At 47.3% G+C, this 23,577-nt stretch overlaps 1 protein-coding gene across 1 annotated transcript; it reads right to left on the reverse strand.

Annotated features, from left to right (window-relative positions):
* Window positions 1-1,666: 1,666 nt before the first annotated feature.
* On the reverse strand, window positions 1,667-14,553 carry armc1l (armadillo repeat containing 1, like). The gene is made up of 7 exons (XM_038985246.1): window positions 14,492-14,553; window positions 13,824-14,000; window positions 13,297-13,388; window positions 12,328-12,514; window positions 9,173-9,289; window positions 6,085-6,159; window positions 1,667-4,405 (listed from the first exon to the last, which is right to left on the reverse strand). The coding sequence occupies exons 2-7, from the start codon at window positions 13,974-13,976 to the stop codon at window positions 4,211-4,213; spliced, it is 819 nt and encodes a 272-aa protein (XP_038841174.1). The 5' UTR covers window positions 13,977-14,000; window positions 14,492-14,553; the 3' UTR covers window positions 1,667-4,210.
* Window positions 14,554-23,577: the final 9,024 nt, after the last annotated feature.

Genomic DNA, 23,577 nt, shown 5'->3' on the forward strand with positions numbered 1-23,577 from the left:
ATTTCTTGTTAAAACAAACTATCGTTTTGGCAAGTCGGTTAGGACATCTACTTTGTGCATGACACAAGTACATTTTCAAAAAATTGTTTACAGATTATTTCACTGTATCACAATTCCAGTGGGTCAGAAGTTTACATACACTAAGTTGACTGTGCCTTTAAACAGCTTGGAAAATTCCAGAAAATGACTTCATGGCTTTAGAAGCTTCTGATAGGCTAATTGACATCATTTGAGTCAATTGGAGGTGTACCTGTGGATGTATTTCAAGGCCTACCTTCAAACTCAGTGCCTCTTTGCTTGACATCGTGGTAAAATCAAAAGAAATCAGCCAAGACCTCAGAAAAAAAATTGTAGACCTCCACAAGTCTGGTTCATCCTTGGGAGCAATTTCCAAACGTCTGAAGGTAACACATTCATCTGTACGAACAATAGTACGCAAGTATAAACACCATGGGACCATGCAGCCATCATACTGCTCAGGAAGGAGATGCATTCTGTCTCCTAGAGATGAACGTACTTTGGTTCGAAAAGTGCAAATCAATCCCAGAACAGCAGCAAAGGACCTTGTGAAGATGCTGGAGGAAAAAGGTACAAAAGTATCTATATCCACAGTAAAACGAGTCCTATATCGACATAACCTGAAAGGCCGCTCAGCAAGGAAGAAGCCACTGCTCCAAAACCGCCATTAAAAAGCCAGACTACGGTTTGCAACTGCACATGGGGACAAAGATCGTACTTTTTGGACAAATGTCCTCTGGTCTGATGAAACAAATATAGAACTGTTTGGCCATAATGACCATCGTTATGTTTGGAGGAAAAAGGTGGATGCTTGCAAGCCGAAGAACACCATCCCAACCGTGAAGCACGGGGGTGGCAGCATCATGTTGTGGGGGTGCATTGCTGCAGGAGGGACTGGTGCACTTCACAAAATAGATGGCGTCATGAGGAAGGACAATTATGTGGATATATTGAAGCAACATCTCAAGACATCAGTCAGGGAGTTAAAGCTTGGTCACAAATGAGTCTTTCAAATGGACAATGACCCCAAGCATACTTCCAAAGTTGTGGAAAAATGGCTTAAGGACAACAAAGTCGAGGTATTGAAGTGGCCATCACAAAGCCCTGACCTCAATCCTATAGAAAATTTTGGGCAGAACTAAAAAAATGTTTTCGAGCAAAGAGGCCTACAAACCTGACTCAGTTACACCAGCTCTGTCAGGAGGAATGGGCCAAAATTGACCCAACTTATTGTGGGAAGCTTGTGGAAGGCCAACAGAAACGTTTGACCAAGTTAAACAATTTAAAGGCAATGCTACCAAATACTGATTGAGTGTATGTAAACTTCTGACCCACTGGGAATGTGATGAAAGAAATAAAAGCTGAAATAAATCATTCTCTCTACTATTATTCTGACATTTCACATTCTTAAAATAAAGTGGTGATCCTAACTGACCTAAAACAGGGAATTTTTTACTAGGATTAAATGTCAGGAATTGTGAAAAACTGAGTTTTTAAATGTATATGGCTAAGGTGTATGCAAACTTCCAACTTCAACTGTACATTCCTAAAGAAAATAATGTACTTTTTACTCCATACATTTCCCCTGACACCCAAAAGCACTCGTTACATTTTGAATGCTTAGCAGGACAGAAAAATGGTCCAAATCACACACTTATCAAGAGAACATCCCTGGTCATCCCTACGGCCTCTGATCTGGAGGACTCACTAAACACAGATGCTTTGTTTGTAAATGATGTCTGCGTGTTGGAGTTTGACCCTGTTTATCAGTCAATAGAACATGTAAACAGCAAATGGTGCCGTCTGATTTGCTTGATATAAGGAATTTGACGTAATTCATACTTTTGGAACTTAAGTATATTTAAAACCAAATACTTTTAGAGTTTTACTCCAGTAGTATTTTACTGGGTGACTTTTACTTGAGTTATTTTCTATGAAGGTATCTTTACTTTTTACACCTCTGGTCACATCCTGTTTCTCTCTCTGTCCCCTAGTGCACACCTACAGCCAATGCTTACACCAATCCATGACGGGGAGTGTACACTTCAGGAGATGTGTTGTAGAATGGGGATGCAGCCATAGTGTACACTTCAGGAGATGTGTTGTAGAATGGGGATGAAGCCATAGTGTACACTACAGGAGATGTGTTGTAGAATGGGGATGCACCATAGTGTACACTACAGGAGATGTGTTGTAGAATGGGGATGCACCATAGTGTACACTACAGGAGATGTGTTGTAGAATGGGGATGCACCATAGTGTACACTACAGGAGATGTGTTGTAGAATGGGGATGCACCATAGTGTACACTACAGGAGATGTGTTGTAGAATGGGGATGCACCATAGTGTACACTACAGGAGATGTGTTGTAGAATGGGGATGCACCATAGTGTACACTACAGGAGATGTGTTGTAGAATGGGGATGCACCATAGTGTACACTACAGGAGATGTGTTGTAGAATGGGGATGAAGCCATAGTGTACACTACAGGAGATGTGTTGTAGAATGGGGATGCACCATAGTGTACACTACAGGAAGATGTGTTGTAGAATGGGGATGCACCATAGTGTACACTACAGGAGATGTGTTGTAGAATGGGGATGCACCATAGTGTACACTACAGGAGATGTGTTGTAGAATGGGGATGCACCATAGTGTACACTACAGGAGATGTGTTGTAGAATGGGGATGCACCATAGTGTACACTACAGGAGATGTGTTGTAGAATGGGGATGCACCATAGTGTACACTACAGGAGATGTGTTGTAGAATGGGGATGCACCATAGTGTACACTACAGGAGATGTGTTGTAGAATGGGGATGCACCATAGTGTACACTACAGGAGATGTGTTGTAGAATGGGGATGCAGCCATAGTGTACACTACAGGAGATGTGTTGTAGAATGGGGATGCACCATAGTGTACACTACAGGAGATGTGTTGTAGAATGGGGATGCACCATAGTGTACACTACAGGAGATGTGTTGTAGAATGGGGATGCACCATAGTGTACACTACAGGAGATGTGTTGTAGAATGGGGATGCACCATAGTGTACACTACAGGAGATGTGTTGTAGAATGGGGATGCACCATAGTGTACACTACAGGAGATGTGTTGTAGAATGGGGATGCACCATAGTGTACACTACAGGAGATGTGTTGTAGAATGGGGATGCAGCCATAGTGTACACTACAGGAGATGTGTTGTAGAATGGGGATGAAGCCATAGTGTACACTACAGGAGATGTGTTGTAGAATGGGGATGCACCATAGTGTACACTACAGGAGATGTGTTGTAGAATGGGGATGCACCATAGTGTACACTACAGGAGATGTGTTGTAGAATGGGGATGCACCATAGTGTACACTACAGGAGATGTGTTGTAGAATGGGGATGCAGCCATAGTGTACACTACAGGAGATGTGTTGTAGAATGGGGATGCACCATAGTGTACACTACAGGAGATGTGTTGTAGAATGGGGATGCACCATAGTGTACACTACAGGAGATGTGTTGTAGAATGGGGATGCACCATAGTGTACACTACAGGAGATGTGTTGTAGAATGGGGATGCACCATAGTGTACACTACAGGAGATGTGTTGTAGAATGGGGATGAAGCCATAGTGTACACTACAGGAGATGTGTTGTAGAATGGGGATGAAGCCATAGTGTACACTACAGGAGATGTGTTGTAGAATGGGGATGCACCATAGTGTACACTACAGGAGATGTGTTGTAGAATGGGGATGCACCATAGTGTACACTACAGGAGATGTGTTGTAGAATGGGGATGCACCATAGTGTACACTACAGGAGATGTGTTGTAGAATGGGGATGCACCATAGTGTACACTACAGGAGATGTGTTGTAGAATGGGGATGCACCATAGTGTACACTACAGGAGATGTGTTGTAGAATGGGGATGCACCATAGTGTACACTACAGGAGATGTGTTGTAGAATGGGGATGCACCATAGTGTACACTACAGGAGATGTGTTGTAGAATGGGGATGCACCATAGTGTACACTACAGGAGATGTGTTGTAGAATGGGGATGCACCATAGTGTACACTACAGGAGATGTGTTGTAGAATGGGGATGAAGCCATACGGATGCAGTTCTGCTGTGTTCTCAGTTCAGGTGTCCCCTGTGAGAACAGCCATGCCGGCTCCTGACGACCCCAGTTTCACCAGTAGAAGGATCTGGTGAGGAAAGTGGCTGCTGAACCGAGCCAGCTGCCAGAGGTGTTGTCCTTGGCTGCGGTACGGGACACGGCGCGGTCCGTCTCGCTCTCGGGACTCTCGTCTTCTGGGAGGTAGTCTGGTATTGATACGTTCTCCTCCCTCACATTACCACCACACACACTGAGGGAGAGCAGGACCTGGGGGGAGGAGAGAAGGAGAGGGAGGAGTGAAGGGGGGGGGGGGGGAGAGAAGAGAAGGGGAGGGAGGAGGAGAGAAGGGGGGGGGGAAAGGGGGAGGGGAAGAAGAGGAAGGGGAGGGAGGGAGGAGGAGAGAAGGGGGGGGGAGAAGGGGGGAGGAGAGAAGGGGGGGAGAGAAGGGGGGAGGAGAGAAGGGGAGGGAGAGAAGGGGAGGGGGGAGGGAGGGGAGGAGAGAAGGGGAGGGAGGGGAGAGGGGAGAGGAGAGAAGGGGGGAGAGGAGAGAAGGGGAGGGAGGGGAGAGGAGAGAAGGGGAGGGAGGGGAGAGGGGAGAGGAGAGAAGGGGAGGGAGGGAGGAGAGAAGGGGAGGGAGGGAGGAGAGAAGGGGAGGGAGGGAGGAGAGAAGGGGAGGGAGGGAGGAGAGAAGGGGAGGGAGGGGGGAGGGAGGGAGGAGAGAAGGGGAGGGAGGGGAGAGGAGAGAAGGGGAGGGAGGGGAGAGGGGAGAGGAGAGAAGGGGAGGGAGGGAGGAGAGAAGGGGAGGGAGGGAGGAGAGAAGGGGAGGGAGGGGGGAGGGAGGGAGGAGAGAAGGGGAGGGAGGGGGAGGGAGGAGAGAAGGGGAGGGAGGGGGGAGGAAGGGGAGGGAGGGGGGAGGGAGGAGAGAAGGGGAGGGAGGGGGAGGGAGGGAGGAGAGAAGGGGAGGGAGGGGGAGGGAGGAGAGAAGGGGAGGGAGGGGGGAGGGAGGAGAGAAGGGGAGGGAGGGGGGAGGGAGGGGGGAGGAAGGGGAGGGAGGGGGGAGGGAGGAGAGAAGGGGAGGGAGGGGGGAGGGAGGAGAGAAGGGGAGGAGAGAAGGGGAGGGAGGAGGGAAGGGGAGGGAGGAGAGAAGGGGAGGGAGGAGAGGAGAGAAGTGGAAGGAGGTGAGGGAGGAGAGAAGTGGAGGGAGGGGGAGGGAGGAGAGAAGGGGAGGGAGGGAGGAGAGAAGGGGAGGGAGGGAGGAGAGAAGGGGAGGGAGGGAGGAGAGAAGGGGAGGGAGGGGGGAGGAAGGGGGGAGGAGAGAAGGGGAGGGAGGAGGGAAGGGGAGGGAGGAGAGAAGGGGAGGGAGGAGAGGAGAGAAGGGGAAGGAGGAGAGAAGGGGAGGGAGGGGGGAGGGAGGAGAGAAGGGGAGGGAGGGGGGAGGGAGGAGAGAAGGGGAGGGAGGGGGGAGGGAGGAGAGAAGGGGAGGGAGGGGGGAGGGAGGAGGGAGGGAGGAGAGAAGGGGAGGGAGGAGGGAGGAGAGAAGGGGAGGGAGGGGGGAGGAGAGAAGGGGAGGGAGGAGGGAGGAGAGAAGGGGAGGGAGGAGAGAAGGGGAGGGAAGAGAGAAGGGGAGGGAAGAGAGAAGGGGAGGGAGGAGAGAAGGGGAGGGAGGAGAGGAGAGAAGGGGAGGGAGGAGAGAAGGGGAGGGAGGAGAGGAGAGAAGGGGAGGGAGGGAGGAGAGAAGGGGGGGTAGGGAGGAGAGAAGGGGGGGTAGGGAGGAGAGAAGGGGAGGGAGGGAGGAGAGAAGGGGAGGGAGGGAGGAGAGAAGGGGAGGGAGGGAGGAGAGAAGGGGAGGGAGGGAGGAGAGAAGGGGAGGGAGAAGAGGCACACATAAATTAACATGAAAGATCAGTCCATTGTTCTTTCATTCTTTCCTGAGCCAAGTGTCTCACCTCCTCCCCAACTTCATTCCTCACCACCTGTTGGGCTGACAGCACCTTGGTAGCAGCGATGGCCGACGCCAGACTCTACAGGGAGAGATGGACACTATTAAATTACAACACTTTAACCAATGGGCTAATCTGTGTGTCTAGCTCTGTAGGCAGGTGTGTGTGTGTGTGTGTGTGTGTGTGTGTGTGTGTGTGTGTGTGTGTGTGTGTGTGTGTAAGAGAGACAGAGGGAGAGCGAGAGAGACAGAGGGAGAGACAGACGGAGAGACAGATGGAGAGCGAGAGAGACAGATGGAGAGAGATGGAGCGGGAGAGACAGATGGAGAGCGGGAGAGACCGATGGAGAGAGATGGAGCGGGAGAGACAGATGGAGAGCGGGAGAGACCGATGGAGAGACAGATGGAGATCGGGAGAGACAGATGGAGAGAGATGGAGCGGGAGAGACAGATGGAGAGCGGGAGAGACCGATGGAGAGAGATGGAGCGGGAGAGACAGATGGAGAGCGAGAGAGACAGATGGAGATCGGGAGAGACAGATGGAGAGAGATGGAGCGGGAGAGACAGATGGAGAGACAGATGGAGAGACAGATGGAGCGGGAGAGACAGATGGAGAGCGGGAGAGACCGATGGAGAGAGATGGAGCGGGAGAGACAGATGGAGAGCGGGAGAGACCGATGGAGAGAGATGGAGCGGGAGAGACAGATGGAGAGCGGGAGAGACCGATGGAGAGACAGATGGAGCGGGAGAGACAGATGGAGAGCGGGAGAGACAGATGGAGAGAGATGGAGCGGGAGAGACAGATGGAGAGCGGGAGAGACCGATGGAGAGACAGATGGAGCGGGAGAGACAGATGGAGAGCGGGAGAGACCGATGGAGAGACAGATGGAGCGGGAGAGACAGATGGAGAGCGGGAGAGACCGATGGAGAGACAGATGGAGCGGGAGAGACAGATGGAGAGCGGGAGAGACCGATGGAGAGACAGATGGAGCGGGAGAGACAGATGGAGAGACAGATGGAGCGGGAGAGACAGACGGAGAGACAGATGGAGAGCGGGAGAGACAGATGGAGAGCAGGAGAGACAGATGGAGAGACCGATGGAGAGACAGATGGAGAGACCGATGGAGAGACAGATGGAGCGGGAGAGACAGATGGAGAGACCGATGGAGAGACAGATGGAGCGGGAGAGACCGATGGAGAGACAGATGGAGCGGGAGAGACCGATGGAGATCGGGAGAGACCGATGGAGAGACAGATGGAGCAAGAGAGACAGATGGAGATCGGGAGAGACCGATGGAGAGACCGATGGAGAGACCGATGGAGAGACAGATGGAGAGACCGATGGAGAGCGAGAGAGACAGACGGAGAGACCGATGGAGAGACCGATGGAGAGCGGGAGAGACCGATGGAGAGACCGATGGAGAGACCGATGGAGAGACCGATGGAGAGCGAGAGAGACAGACGGAGAGACCGATGGAGAGACAGATGGAGAGCGAGAGAGACAGACGGAGAGACCGATGGAGAGACCGATGGAGAGCGAGAGAGACAGACGGAGAGACCGATGGAGAGACCGATGGAGAGCGAGAGAGACAGACGGAGAGACCGATGGAGAGACCGATGGAGAGACCGATGGAGAGCGAGAGAGACAGACGGAGAGACCGATGGAGAGCGAGAGAGACAGACGGAGAGACCGATGGAGAGCGAGAGAGACAGACGGAGAGACCGATGGAGAGCGGGAGAGACCGATGGAGAGACCGATGGAGAGCGAGAGAGACAGACGGAGAGACCGATGGAGAGACCGATGGAGAGCGAGAGAGACAGTGGGAGAGCTAGAGAGACAGACGGAGAGACAGAGAGACAGATGGAGAGAGGTGGAGAGACAGATGGAGAGAGACGGAGAGCGAGAGAGACAGATGGAGAGGTGGAGAGACAGATGTAGAGACAGATGGAGAGCGAGAGAGACAGTGGGAGAGCGAGAGAGACAGACGGAGAGACAGACGGAGAGACAGAGAGACAGATGGAGAGAGGTGGAGAGACAGATGGAGAGAGACGGAGAGCGAGAGACAGATGGAGAGGTGGAGAGACAGATGTAGAGACAGATGGAGAGCGAGAGAGACAGATGGAGAGAGACGGAGAGCGAGAGAGACAGATGGAGAGAGACGGAGAGCGAGAGAGACAGATGGAGAGAGACGGAGAGCGAGAGACAGATACGGAGAGCGAGAGAGAGAGACGGAGAGCGAGAGAGACAGATGGAGAGAGACGGAGAGCGAGAGAGACAGATGGAGAGGTGGAGAGCGAGAGAGACAGCTGTAGAGACAGATGGAGAGAGAGAGAGACAGATGGAGAGAGACAGATGTAGAGACAGATGGAGAGAGAGAGAGACAGATGGAGAGAGACGGAGAGCGAGAGACAGATACGGAGAGCGAGAGAGACAGATGGAGAGAGACGGAGAGCGAGAGAGACAGATGGAGAGAGAGAGATGTAGAGACAGATGGAGAGCGAGAGAGACAGATGGAGAGAGACGGAGAGCGAGAGACAGATACGGAGAGCGAGAGAGACAGATGGAGAGAGACGGAGAGCGAGAGACAGATGGAGAGAGACGGAGAGAGAGACAGATGGAGAGAGACGGAGAGCGAGAGAGACAGATGGAGAGAGACAGATGGAGAGAGACGGAGAGCGAGAGAGACAGATGGAGAGAGACAGATGGAGAGAGACAGATGGAGAGAGACGGAGAGCGAGAGAGACAGATGGAGAGAGACGGAGAGCGAGAGAGACAGATGGAGAGAGACAGATGGAGAGAGACAGATGGAGAGAGACAGATGGAGAGAGACGGAGAGCGAGAGAGACAGATGGAGAGGTGGAGAGCGAGAGAGACAGATGTAGAGACAGATGGAGAGGTGGAGAGACAGATGGAGAGCGAGAGAGACAGATGGAGAGCGAGAGAGACAGATGTAGAGACAGACGGAGAGACAGACGGAGAGAGACAGACGGAGAGAGACAGACGGAGAGAGACAGACGGAGAGAGACAGACGGAGAGAGACAGACGGAGAGAGACAGACGGAGAGAGACAGATGGAGAGAGACAGAGTGAGTTACTTCAGTGGGCAGGTCAGAGCGGATGCGAACGGTACATCTCTTGGAAGCCATCTGGAAGGTGAAACTGATCACTCCTTTCACCTTCAGTAGAGCCTCCTCACACACACTTCGCTGGGCCTGGACAACACACAGTTAGTTAGTATACAGCAGGGTTTCCGTAAGCCGGTAAACGCCGGCTTTTAGCCGATAAACTAAATGAAAATCCAATGAATAAAATTGTTGCCGGACAAATTGTCTGAAAAAAAAAAAAAAATGTCCACTGCAAAATAATGATTTTTTTAATTGATGGAAATACCCGTCGATGTCAAAGGCAAATTTCCCTCATAGGTTAATAAATCTCAAGATGCTTGGACATTAGTGTTGGGTGTGTGTTTCTATTCGACTAGGCAAAACTGGAAGACTGTTGATGATCCCCGTTTCCAGTAAGCCCTCCGAGAGGGGATTCTTTCTACAAAACAGAGTAAAGATGGCCTCAAGATCGCTCCTTCTTGACGACAAAGTAATGAGGCTGATGTGCATCAAGCTGGTGTGGGGTGGGTAGGGTCCGTGGGGTGGGATTGGCGTGGGGTGGGTAGGGGGGGTCCGTGGTGTGGGATTGGCGTGGGGTGGGTAGGGGGGGTCCGTGGTGTGGGATTGGCGTGGGGTGGGTAGGGGGGGTCCGTGGTGTGGGATTGGCGTGGGGTGGGTAGGGGGGGTCCGTGGGGTGGGATTGGCGTGGGGTGGGTAGGGGGGGTCCGTGGTGTGGGATTGGCGTGGGGTGGGTAGGGGGGGTCCGTGGGGTGGGATTGGCGTGGGGTGGGTAGGGGGAGTCCGTGGTGTGGGATTGGCGTGGGGTGGGTAGGGGGGGTCCGTGGTGTGGGATTGGCGTGGGGTGGGTAGGGGGGGTCCGTGGTGTGGGATTGGCGTGGGGTGGGTAGGGGGGGTCCGTGGGGTGGTTGGCTTTGGACCATTTCGTTCTATTCCTCGGGTCTTACTCATTGTTAGAAACAAGTTTGGTCCAAACCGGATGTTAGGTACTATATTTATTGGATATTTATATGAATTCTATGAATTAAAAATGGCCAATTTGGGTGCAATCAATTAGCCTGATTTCTCACGTTTTGTCTGCCCTGCTCTATTCCTATCTGTCAAATTTAAATGATATTTAAAACAAATAATAGTGTTGCAGGAATGCTAATCTGATCTGTTTCTAACTACAGAAATGGTTTAAAGGAAAATCTGAGATGGTGGGGCTGAAATGACATGGAACCACACAAACCAGAAATGTTTAGAGAAACACCACCTGTTTGAAGCTCCACTCACCCAAAACATTTGATTGGTTTGTTAAGTAGCAACGCTTCACTCGTTTCTATTTAGACTCCACCACTAGACCCCTTTTTAGCATATTTATGCCTTCCCCCAGGCTTTCCTGACTTAAGCCTGACTTCTGAGGATATGTATGTAGTGAGCTGTGTGTATATATACAGTTGAAGTCGAAAGTTTGCATACACCTTAGCCAAATACATTTTAAAAAACTCAGTTTTTCATAATTCCTGACATTTAATCCGAGTAAAAATTCCCTGTCTTAGGTCAGTTAGGATCACCACTTTATTTTAAGAATGTGAAATGTCAGAATAATAGTAGAGATTGATTTATTTCAGCTTTTATTTCTTTCATCACATTCCCAGTGGGTCAGAAGTTTACATACACTCAATTAGTATTTGGTAGCATTGCCTTTAAATTGTTTAACTTGGTCAAACGTTTCTGTTGGCCTTCCACAAGCTTCCCACAATAAGTTGGGTCAATTTTGGCCCATTCCTCCTGACAGAGCTGGTGTAACTGAGTCAGGTTTGTAGGCCTCCTTGCTCGCACAAGCTTTTTCAGTTCTGCCCAAAATTTTTATATTGGTTTGAGGTCAGGGCTTTGTGATGGCCACTCCAATACCTTGACTTTGTTGTCCTTAAGCCATTTGCCACAACTTTGGAAGTATGCTTGGGGTCATTGTCCATTTGGAAGACCCATTTGCGACCAAGCTTTAACTTCCTGACTGATGTCTTGAGATGTTGCTTCAATATATCCACATAATTGTCCTTCCTCATGACGCCATCTATTTTGTGAAGTGCACCAGTCCCTCCTGCAGCAATGCACCCCCACAACATGATGCTGCCACCCCCGTGCTTCACGGTTGGGATGGTGTTCTTCGGCTTGCAAGCCTCCCCCTTTTTCCTCCAAACATAACGATGGTCATTATGGCCAAACAGTACTATTTCTGTTTCATCAGACCAGAGGACATTTCTCCAAAAAGTACGATCTTTGTCCCCATGTGCAGTTGCAAACCGTAGTCTGGCTTTTTTATGGTGGTTTTGGAGCAGTGGCTTCTTCCTTGCTGAGCGGCCTTTCAGGTTATGTCGATATAGGACTCGTTTTACTGTGGATATAGATACTTTTGTACCTGTTTCCTCCAGCATCTTCACAAGGTCCTTTGCTGTTGTTCTGGGATTGATTTGCACTTTTCACACCAAAGTACATTCGTCTCTAGGAGACAGAACACGTCTCCTTCCTGAGCAGTATGATGGCTGCATGGTCCCATGGTGTTTATACTTGCGTACTACTGTTTGTACAGATGAACGTGGTACCTTCAGGCGTTGCTCCCAATGATGAACCAGACTTGTGGAGGTCTACAATTTATTGGTCTTGGCTGATTTCTTTTCATTTTTCAATGATGTCAAGCAAAGAGGCACTGAGTTTGAAAGTAAGCCTTGAAATACATCCACAGGTACACGTCCAATTGACTCAAATTATGTCAATTAGCCTATCAGAAGTAGATGTCCTAACCGACTTGCCAAAACTATAGTTTGTTAACAATAAATTTGTGGAGTGGTTGAAAAACGAATTTTAATGACTCCAACCTAAGTGCATGTAAACTTCCAACTTCAACTGTATGTATATATAGAGTAGACTGTCATCAAGGCAAAGGGTGACTACTTTGAAGAATCAAAAACATATTTAGATTTATTTAACATTTGTTTTGGTTACTACATGATTCCATATGTGTTATTTCATAGTTTTGATGTCTTCACTATTATTCAACAATGTAGAAAATAGTGAAAATAAAGAAAAACCCTTGAATGAGTAGGTGCGTCCAAACTTTTGACTGGTACTGTATATACACTCACAGTGCTGTCCAGGCCTTGGATGTGCAGAGTGACAGACTTGTTCTTCCCTTTGGAGGCGTTGAGGAAGAACTGGGGTTTGTTTCTCCTCCTCTCTCTCTCTGGGCTGGGGGGGGCTGGGGTGGGCGGGGCACTCAGGATTCCATACACCTCCCGTGACAGGACATTGATGTCATCACACAAACCACTCCTACAAGAGACAGGACCAGGATGTCAGATGCCCCACTCCTACAAATCAAATACTTATCAAATTGTATTTTGCTTACTTACAGGTCCTTTTCCAACAATGCAGAAATGTTAAATTTTAATAACGATAAGGAATAAATACACTTCCTCAATAACAATAACGAGTAAAAATATCATGGCTATATACAGGAAGTACCAGGTAATAACATGGTTATATACAGGAAGTACCAGGTAATAACATGGTTATATACAGGAAGTACCAGTAATAACATGGTTATATACAGGAAGTACAAGGTAATAACATGGCTATAAACAGGAAGTACCAGGCAAAAACTTGGTTATAGACAGGGAGTACCAGATAATAACATGGCTATATACAGGTAGTACCAGTACCGAGCTGATGTGCAGGGGTACGAGGTAATTGAGGTAGCTATGTACATATAGGTAGGAGTAAAGTTACTAGGCAACAGGATAGATAAGACAATAGCAGCAGCGTATGTGGTGCACACATGTTATGTGTGTGCGTGTGTGTGTGTGTGTGCGTGTGTTGTCAGTGTAAGTATGTGTGAGTGTGTACAGTCCAGTGGATGTGTGTAGAGTCAGTGCCAGATAGTTAGTACAAAAAGAGACAGGACCAAGAGGAGTAGGATTAATTGAAAACATTAATTTGCCCAGTTGTTTGATGCACATTGTTGCAATTCACAATTGTGATGCCAAAACCACAGGTAGACAGTTTTTTTACACACACACACACAGTTAAACAGGGACCTGAGAGAGTGGACTGACCTCTCCATCAGGGTCACCAGGCTGACCATCATACCCAGTTCATTCTTCATAGTGGTGATGTTCAGGGGCCACTCTGCCAGGTAGCGCATAGTCTGACAGGAGAGATTACAAATCATTAAGAGCCACTACTACATCCTGTTCACAAGTTCCAGGTGGATGTTGAGTGTCACTGTCATGTTGGCATTGTTTTTGAATGTGTATTGTTGGTTGTCTGGTTAGATTTAGCCTCAGTCATCCAGGCTTCCTTTGCTCAACGAGACAAGATTTGGAAGGATGGCAGGAGACAATTATATTAGAAGGAACTGCCTTGTGTTCTGTTGTGTTTTTGTTTGTTTCTTCTTGTGGAAAAATTCTAGTTTCCAACTAGCTATACTACAACGTAAACAAATACAGCTCATTCTGCAGCTGTAACCTATTAGTCATATAGTGATTTATGGGATCTCTGTTTTTGTCTGTTCTGTTCTTGCTTGTTTGATTGATTCTCATTGTGGTTTCTGTAGCTGGGGCCAGTAGCAGGTTAAACAGACCTGCAAGGTGGCGAACAGCACTTGCGGGTCCTGGTGGTCCAGGAAGAGAACCAGACCGGGGAGACAGCCCTGATCCTGGACTATTGCCTCCCGGTTCTGGGGCTCCGACGCCAGGTCCCGGAGCTGGGTCACCACAGACAGAGCATCCATCATCTTAGTTACCTAACTACCGAGTCTCTGCAGGCAGTGTGACACAGAAAGGTGTAGTGAGATAAGATGTATAATTAGGCACCGTAGATGTATTGAAAGGGCACGTTGATGATGCTCACAGCACACTCTGTCACTGCCTTGCTTGCCTCACTAACGATACTGTGTATGCAGAGCTAGCTAGCGAGCTGGCTAACGTTATCTAGGGTTTGTTGCTACCCAGCTAGCTAACGTTTGCTAGTTTAGCAACCTAACAACGTAAAAAATTAACTGAATAAGTTGAGTAGCTAACGTTAATGTCATGAACATATACCTAACGTTATATATGTTAGCAAAACAAGTTCGTTAGCTAGCCTCTAACTTACTTGGCTGAAAACAAACTTCACTTATATCCAGCTGTTTTTTTGAAAGTATGGTAAGCTAGTTTGCAACTTTTCTTTTTACCTCAATATATCTTTGACCAAATATCACAAATTCGGTTAAAAGTTGGTAACTAAATCGACAGATTTGAAACGTCTTACCACGGATAAACCGGCTCGTGCAGACAAAAAAATACGAATTTTGTGGAGGGGGAGCCTCATTGGTCGAACAGCTTCTGTCACATTGCATGGTGAGCCCTTCTGATTGGCGTATAATTTTATTCCAATTGAAATGTCCAATCACGGCACGTTTTGCTGTTTCAGTTCGCCTGGAGAATGTTATTTCACGATTTCTTTGCTACGTTTTGGTCAAATTTCTAAATTAACCATGTGGTAAGAGAATATTATCATCTTTAGTCATAATATACAGTTTATACATCTAATATTTGTCAATATTGAGTCCATACTAGCTAACTAGTTTATCAGTCTACCGCCATCTGATAAATGTGTTTTGATGAACCAGTGTTTTAGAATACTGCAATAGGCGAGTTCGTTTTGCATGTGCCGGTACCCCGGGTGAGTGGCGATTATTCTTAAGGACCAATGGAATGGTCTAAAATGTATTAACTCCGCCCACCCGTGGCACCGGGACATGCAAAACGAGCCTGCACAATGCTTCAGTCGTAACCTTTTTATTTGATTATTAAAGTATATTTTGTGCAAGATTTTAAAGTGAATTTCTTTTACTTTATTTGATATACAAAATTTGTGAGTGAGCAACCAAGCTTTCTTCCATTCAATTTCAGTAATATATGCATTCCAGAGGAATTTCCCTCTAGGGGGGGATCTTGTTGGAGTTAAAAAGTTATTTTATGAATGTGTTATTACATTTCTTATCCAACAGGGGGCAACCTTCTAACAAATCCTGCATCTATCTTGACGTGTACTCAAACATCATTAATTTAGTAAGTCCTGAAGGTATTGTTTTGGATATAGTATCACATTCTTTATAATGTATTGGGAAGTTATGTTTCTAAGAACTTTCTCTAAAAGAGTAGATTTTCTTCTTTATCAAATAAATCAAGCACAAATATAATATTTATTTCAAACCACTTAGTGAAGAACAAAGACTTGTTTTTAACAACAATATCTTTGTTGTTCCACGGAAGTGTTTTGTGTGGGGAGAAGTTATGGACATAACATAGTTTCCAGGCTAAAAGGGCTTGTTCTTGAAATTGGGACAGTTTGATGGGTAATTTTGCTGGAGAAGACCACACAATTTCCTAAAAATATGACAGGGAATGAAGTACCATATTAATTCAGAGTTATACATCTTTCTATCCAGTTTACTTTAAAGGTATTGTTGATATCAATGAAATCTAGAACTTCTATCCCACCATCAGCTCTTTTGGTTTGATATTACAGACTTCTTAAGTTTGTGTTGTTTGTGTTGTATATTTTTCCATGTAAAGTCTAGGAAAGTGTTGTTGATATCCTTGCTGGTTTGATCGGCTACAGATAGGGATAGAGCATGGCAGACAAAACGTGACAGACAGTAAAACCCGTCCAATACTAGAGAGGTCACACTGGAGCCAGTTATTAAAGATGGTTTTTTGATTACTTTCATCTCGGAGCGAAATTGAGATGTTGACGGACAATATGGTTTTTCACCATGTGCACCCCTAAATATGTCATTATCGTTCACTGGAATATTCTCAATAGATTGGTAATTTGAGTTACATATGGACAATATTAAAAAAAAAAATGAGTTCCAGACCGGAAACAGAAGACAATAATGTGATCATATTAAATCCAATAGCAACTTGATCCTTGTCTTTTAGAAACAGAGCTGTATCGTCTATTAACTGAGATATCTTTATATGAGATATGAGATATCTGTATTTATTTTCCAAATATTGAAAAAACTTTTTTGTTCAGGGTTGAAAGCTGAAATAGGGCAACCCTGGCGTACACTACAACGATTCTATTAGGAACTTGTGTTGTATTGTATCAAATGCTTTACAAAAGTGGAGGAATTAATTAATATCCTTAGATTCAATTGAATCAACGTAATCAATCAAGTCTAAAACGAATCTAATGTCACAGCTGATGTGGCGACCTTTCATTAAACCAGTTTGGGTTTCGTTAATAAGGTGGTTCAGGCCCATTTTAATAACTCTATTAGCATATGGTAAAGTTTATAATCTGTATTTAATAATGTAATAGGTCTCTATTTTTGTATTCATTATGAATCCCCATTAGTTCCTGCCAAGGCAGCAGCAACTCTTCCTGGGGTTTATTATGGATCCCCATTAGTTCCTGCCAAGGCAGCAGCTACTTTTCCTGGGGTTTATTATGGAGCCCCATTAGTTCCTGTCAAGGCAGCAGTTACTCTTCCTGGGGTTTATTATGGACCCCCATTAGTTCCTGTCAAGGCAGCAGCTACTCTTCCTGGGGTTTATTATGGATCCCCATTAGTTCCTGCCAAGGCAGCAGCTACTCTTCCTGGGGTTTATTATGGATCCCCATTAGTTCCTGCCAAGGCAGCAGCTACTCTTCCTGGGGTTTATTATGGATCCCCATTAGTTCCTGCCAAGGCAGCAGCTACTCTTCCTGGGGTTTATTATGGATCCCCATTAGTTCCTGCCAAGGCAGCAGCTACTCTTCCTGGGGTTTATTATGGATCCCCATTAGTTCCTGTCAAGGCAGCAGCTACTCTTCCTGGGGTTTATTATGGATCCCCATTAGTTCCTGCCAAGGCAGCAGCTACTCTTCCTGGGGTTTATTATGGATCCCCATTAGTTCCTGCCAAGGCAGCAGCTACTCTTCCTGGGGTTTATTATGGATCCCCATTAGTTCCTGCCAAGGCAGCAGCTACTCTTCCTGGGGTTTATTATGGATCCCCATTAGTTCCTGTCAAGGCAGCAGCTACTCTTCCTGGGGTTTATTATGGATCCCCATTAGTTCCTGCCAAGGCAGCAGCTACTCTTCCTGGGGTTTATTATGGATCCCCATTAGTTCCTGCCAAGGCAGCAGCTACTCTTCCTTGGGTTTATTATGGATCCCCATTAGTTCCTGCCAAGGCAGCAGCTACTCTTCCTGGGGTTTATTATGGATCCCCATTAGTTCCTGTCAAGGCAGCAGCTACTCTTCCTGGGGTTTATTATGGATCCCCATTAGTTCCTGCCAAGGCAGCAGCTACTCTTCCTGGGGTTTATTATGGATCCCCATTAGTTCCTGCCAAGGCAGCAGCTACTCTTCCTGGGGTTTATTATGGATACCCATTAGTTCCTGGCAAGGCAGCAGTTACTCTTCCTGGGGTTTATTATGGATCCCCATTAGTTCCTGCCAAGGCAGCAGCTACTCTTCCTGGGGTTTATTATGGATCCCCATTAGTTCCTGCCAAGGCAGAAGCTACTCTTCCTGGGGTTTATTATGGATCCCCATTAGTTCCTGCCAAGGCAGCAGCTACTCTTCCTGGGGTCCAGCAAAATTAAGGCAATTATACATTTTTTTTTTAAATCCAATACATTCACAAAATATTTTACAACATATGAAGTGTGTGCCCTCAGGCCCCTACTCTACTACCACATATCTACAATACAAAATCCATGTGTACGTGTGTATGTTTGATGGTTCTTTGCAATATTTCTTAAAAGTGTCTGGATTAGTGTCCCTCTCTTTGAAAGCGGCAGCTCTAGCTTTTATCTCAGTGCGGATGTTGCCTGTAATCCATGGCTTCTGGTTGGGATATGAAGGTACGGTCACTGTGGGGACAACGTCATCGATGCACATTGCCTTCAGAAAGTATTCATACCCCCAATGGTTGCGTAACCAGGGCTTGGACCGGAAAAGGAAGGTATGTTCAGGGAGGAGGCGAGGCGAGGGTCGAGGGTCGATGAAATCCCTGCGGCCCTGGAGTCCACTAGAGCTGTAGAGACAACACCTGAGGGACAGCCAATCAGAAAGGGTTTGGTGGGAAAATGATGATGACCAGGTGTGTGTAATGATGATGACAGGGTGTGTGTAATGATGATGACCAGGTGTGTGTAATGATGATGCCCAGGTGTGTGTAATGATAATTACCATATTTGTGTAACGATGATGACCAGGTGTGTGTAATGATGATGACCAGGTGTGTGTAATGATAATTACCATTTTTGTGTAACGATGATGACCAGGTGTGTGTAATGATGATGACTATGTGTGTGTAATGATGATGAACAGGTGTGTGTAATGATGATGACCAGGTGTGTGTAATGATAATGACCAGGTGTGTGTAATGATGATGACCAGGTGTGTGTAATGATGATGACCAGGTGTGTGTAACGATGATGACCAGGTGTGTGTAATGAGGATGACCAGGTGTGTGTAATGATTGTTGCCAAGGCCGGTGGTTAGTAGACCGGCGCGGTGCTGGAGAGCGTGAGGAGACGTGACAGATATGTCACGAATCCCGTTTCCTGAGTCTGTTTTTGCCTGTGTTCTGTCCTGGAGTGTTTTTCCGGTGTCCTGGAACGCACCCTGTCTGGTTGCCGGACGACGTAGCTAGTTGGGAGATCTCTGATTACCCGCACCTGTTTCCCATCAGCTATCTGCACACCTGGTCCTGATCATCATCCCTCCACTTCATAAGCTCTGACCTGACATCCATTCCCTGCCGGATCGTTAGCCATGAACAGTATGTTATGCCAGCGTATCAGCCTCCAGTTTGATAGAGTTTGTTTTGTTGTTTTGTACGTCTTGCTTGCCTTGAACTTACCTCCGTTTGTTCTGTCTGCAGTCATTCACCCGGAACACTCACCCCATCCCTGCCTGGTCGTCGGTGGCTTCTGTTACTCCCTTGGATCTGCCTATTCACTCCCATCAACTCACCTCCGCTGCCCGCTCCACCACCTGGATCTTTCTACCTTTACGGTTAAACTTGTAAATAAATACTCACCTTCGTCCTACTCTCCTTGTCCTGGTCTGCTTCTGGGTTCTACTTAAGAAAGTCGTGACAAGATAACTGTGTTGTTTGCTCTATAACCTGATAGTTCATATGTCTTGACACTGTGATATATAGGCATAAGACCGAGACAATAAGAAGACACGGTGGCTGAATAAATTCAACCACACTTTTGTTTCATCACAAAACTGGAGAGCAACCTCTGTCCGGTGAAGTCCACAAAAGCATATTGCATGTAACAAACAGTTACATGACCTACAGCATGATCAAGCAAGTTAATGTTTCCGACATTTTCTATTGGTTTAGAGCCATGCAGAGTTACCGCAAGTCACAAAGAAAACAGGAGCTACCAGCACCATTTCAACATAATCAAATCACCTCTGCTTAGTCTAATACAGTGACAACTAAAAGTTACCCAAAAACAATGTGGTCCAATCAACGTAAGCTAAATATGATGTGGCTGTCCATGGTTCTGATTTCTGTGTGTGTGTGTTGGCTATCTGACTAAAATGCTTGCTCGCTAGCCTAACTGTCTTTCATGGGTAAGGATGAGCCAGCTAGTTAACATTAGCCTTCTACATCTAGCTACATATTGAACTTCTATATCCTCTCAGGTCAGGGACACAATGTATGAATTAATGGTTGGATCAGAATCGCCTTTATAATCATTGGCCAGTCCGGGGAATTAAGTAAAACTACATGTCCAAAAGGGACAATTTTAGCTAGCTAGCTAGCTAGCCACCGGACGAAAACAACACAACGAGATGCAACAATTCAAGTTTTTTTTCTGTTTGTGACGTTTTGCTTACTATGTGATGTGACTGGTGTGAAGCCAAATCCAAACTGGCTTCCCTTGACACTTTTTTTAGAGCACCAGGACCATTCACATTTGACCTCAGTCAGTTTAGCTCAACGCTGATTGGCTATTATTATTTTTTTTATAATCAGGGGAGGCCAAACCCTTGCATTCAATGCTATGGGCAGCAACAATGTCATACTATTTTTGACCAAACAGCATCAGATAGATGGAGGGGCATCGATATTATATATATATATTTTATTGGTACATTTTTGGGGGGAAGCTTCCCTTGGCATCCATGAATACACGTCACTGGCTGAAAAGTGAATTAATTTCCCAGTGTCTGGTGGAAAGCAGACTGAACCAGGTTTTCCGATAGTATTTTGCCTGTGCTTAGCTTCATTCCGTTTCATTTTTGTCCTGAAAACCTCCCCAGTCCTTAACGATTACAAGCATACCCATAACATGATGCAGCCTCCACTATGTTTGAAAATATGGAGAGTAGTATTCAGTAATGTATTGTAACACTTTGTATTCAGGACTCAAAGTTAATGGCTTTGCCAAATTTTTGTAGGATGCCTGTTTTGGAATATTTTTATACTGTAAAAGCTTCCTTCTTTCACTCTGTCATTTAGGTTAGTATTGTGGAGTAACTACAATGTTGTTGATCCATCCTCAGTTTTCTCCTATCACAGCCATTAAACTCTGTAACTGTTTTAAAGACAACATTAGCCTGATAGTGAAATCCATGAACAGTTTCCTTTCTCTTCGGCAACTGAGTTAGGAAGGACGCCTGTATCTTTGTAGTGACTGGGTGTATTGATACACCATTCAATGTGTAATTAATAACTTCACCATGCTCAAAGGGATTTTCAATGTATGCTTTTTTTTTCTTTTTTTTTACCCATCTGCCAATAGGTGCCCTTCTTTGCGAGGCATTGGAAAACCTCACTGGTCTTTGTGATTGAATCTGTGTTTGAAATTCACTGCTCGACTGAGAGACCTTACAGATAATTCTATGTGTGGGGTAATGAGAAGAGGTAGTCATTCAAAAATCATATTAAACACTATTATCGAGTGAGTCCATGCAACTTATTATGTGACTTATTAAGCAATTTAAAAAAAAATATATTTAGGCCATAAGAAAGGGGTTGAATACTTATTGACTCAAGACATTTCAGGTTGATATTTTAATTAATTTGTAAAAAAACAAAACAAAAAAAAAACATAATTCCACCTTGACATTATAGGATATTGTGTGTGGGCCTGTGATAAAAAAAAAACTATATTTATTCCATTTCAAATTCAGGCTGTAAAAACAAAATATGGAAAAAGTCAAAGGGTGTGAAGGCTCTGTTGTCCATTTGCCAAGTGAGGTTCATACAGAAATGGTTTGTCGAGATCGGCGTGGAAGAACTTGACCGCCCTATACAGAGTCCTGACCTTAACCCCATCGAACACCTTTGGGATGAATTGGAACGGCGGCTGTGAGCTGGTGGAAGCACACAATCGTCTAGAATGTCATTGTATGCTGTAGCGTGAAGATTTCCCTTCACTGAAAGAACTAAGGGGCCTAGCCCAAACCATGGAAAACAGCCCCAGGCGATAATTCCTCCTCCACCAAACTTTACACTTGGCACTATGCATTGGTGCAGGTAGTGTTCTCCTGGCATCCACCAAACCCAGATGAATCTGTCTGACTGCCAGATGGTGAAGAGAATGCGTTTCCACTGAGCCCAAATGAACTGCAATGCGGATGACACACAGCTGTACATTTCCAATGAAACATGGTGAAGCTGGAAAGCCTGTGTTTCAGACATAAGGAAGTGGATGGCGGCAAATGTTTATCTTTTAAACTGGGACAAAACAGAGATGCTAGTTCTAGGTTGAGAGTTTGTGCCAGGTATGGGCCGAATCGGTAGAAAGTGGCACTCACAACGTTACATCCTTTACATAAGCAACATGTTCCTAGAATTTTAAGTCTTTATTGAAGACTCCTCTCTTCAGTAGGTCCTATGATTGAGTGTAGTCTGGTCCAGGAGTGTGAAGGTGAACGGCAAGGCACTGGAGTGACGAACCACTCTTGCTGTCTCTGCCTGGCCGGTGCCCCTCTCTCCACTGGGATTCTCTGCCTCTGACCCTATTACGGGGGCTGAGTCACTGGCTTACTAGTGCTCTTCCATGTCGTCCCTAGGAGGGGTGCATCACGTCGTGTCAGGCTGATTTCGCTATACTCGACTCGAGTGGGTTGAGTCACTGACGTGATCTTCCTGTCTGGGTTGGCGCCCCCCTCGTGCCATGGGGGCTATACTCAGCCTTGTCTCAGGATGGTAAATTGGTGGTTGAAGATATCCCTCTAGTAGTGTGGGGACTATACTCAGTCTTGTCTCAGGATGGTAAGTTAGTGGTTGAAGATATCCCTCTAGTGGTGTGGGGACTGTGCTTTGTCAACGTGGGTGGGGTTATATCCTGCCTGTTTGGCCCTGTCCAGGGGTATCGTCGAACGGGGCCACAGTGTCCCCCAACCCACCAATGTCTCAGTCTCCATGTGCCGGGGGGCTTGGGTCAGTCTGTCATATCTGGTGTAATTCTCCTGTCTTATCTGGTGTCCTGTGTGAACTTACTGTAAGTATGCTCCCTCTAATTCTCCCAACTCTCTCTCTCCCCTCCTGGAGTACCTGAGCGCTAGGACCATGCATCAGGACTACCTTGCCTGACGAGTCCTGGCTGTCCCCATCCCCAATCCACCTGGTCTCCAGTCCACCTGGTCCCCGTCCCCAGTCCACCTGGTCCCCGTCCCCAGTCCACCTGGTCCCCATCCCCAATCCACCTGGTCTCCAGTCCACCTGGTCCCCAGTCCACCTGGTCCCCATCCCCAATCCACCTGGTCTCCAGTCCACCTGGTCCCCAGTACACCTGGTCCCCGTCCCCAGTCCACCTGGTGTCCAGTCCACCTGGTCCCCAGTCCACCTGGTCCCCAGTCCACCTGGACCCCAGTCCACCTGGTCCCCAGTCCACCTGGTCCCCGTCCCCAGTCCACCTGTTCCTCAGTCCACCTGGTCCCCGTCCCCAGTCCACCTGGCCCCCAGTCCACCTGGCCGTCTCCAGTCCACCTGGCCCCCAGTCCACCTGGCCGTCTCCAGTCCACCTGGCCCCCAGTCCACCTGGCCGTCTCCAGTCCACCTGGCCCCCAGTCCACCTGGCCGTCTCCAGTCCACCTGGTACCCAGTCCACCTGGCCCCCAGTCCACCTGGTCCCCAGTCCACCTGGCCCCCAGTCCACCTGGTTACCAGTCCACCTGGTCCCCAGTCCACCTGGCTCCCAGTCCACCTGGTCACCAGTCCACCTGCCCCCCAGTCCACCTGGTCCCAAGTCCACCTGGTCCCCAGTCCACCTGGTCCTGGTCCCCGTCCCCAGTCCACCTGGTCCCCAGTCTACCTGGTCCCCAGTCCAACGGGTCCCCAGTCCACCTGGTCCCCAGGCCACCTGGTCCCCAGTCCA

Source organism: Salvelinus namaycush, unplaced genomic scaffold (assembly GCF_016432855.1).
Source record: "Salvelinus namaycush isolate Seneca unplaced genomic scaffold, SaNama_1.0 Scaffold310, whole genome shotgun sequence".
In the NCBI taxonomy this organism is placed as follows: domain Eukaryota; kingdom Metazoa; phylum Chordata; class Actinopteri; order Salmoniformes; family Salmonidae; genus Salvelinus; species Salvelinus namaycush.

Coding starts and splice junctions, on each gene's coding strand:
- armc1l (XM_038985246.1), bottom strand. CDS start 13,976: ATGATGGATGCTCTGTCTGTGGTGACCCAGCTCCGGGACCTGGCGTCG. Junction 9,290..12,327: donor TCCAAGGCCTGGACAGCACT/GTGAGTGTATAT, acceptor TGTGTTGTCCAG/GCCCAGCGAAGTGTGTGTGA. Junction 6,160..9,172: donor GCTCTGACCTGCCCACTGAA/GTAACTCACTCT, acceptor CTCTCCCTGTAG/AGTCTGGCGTCGGCCATCGC.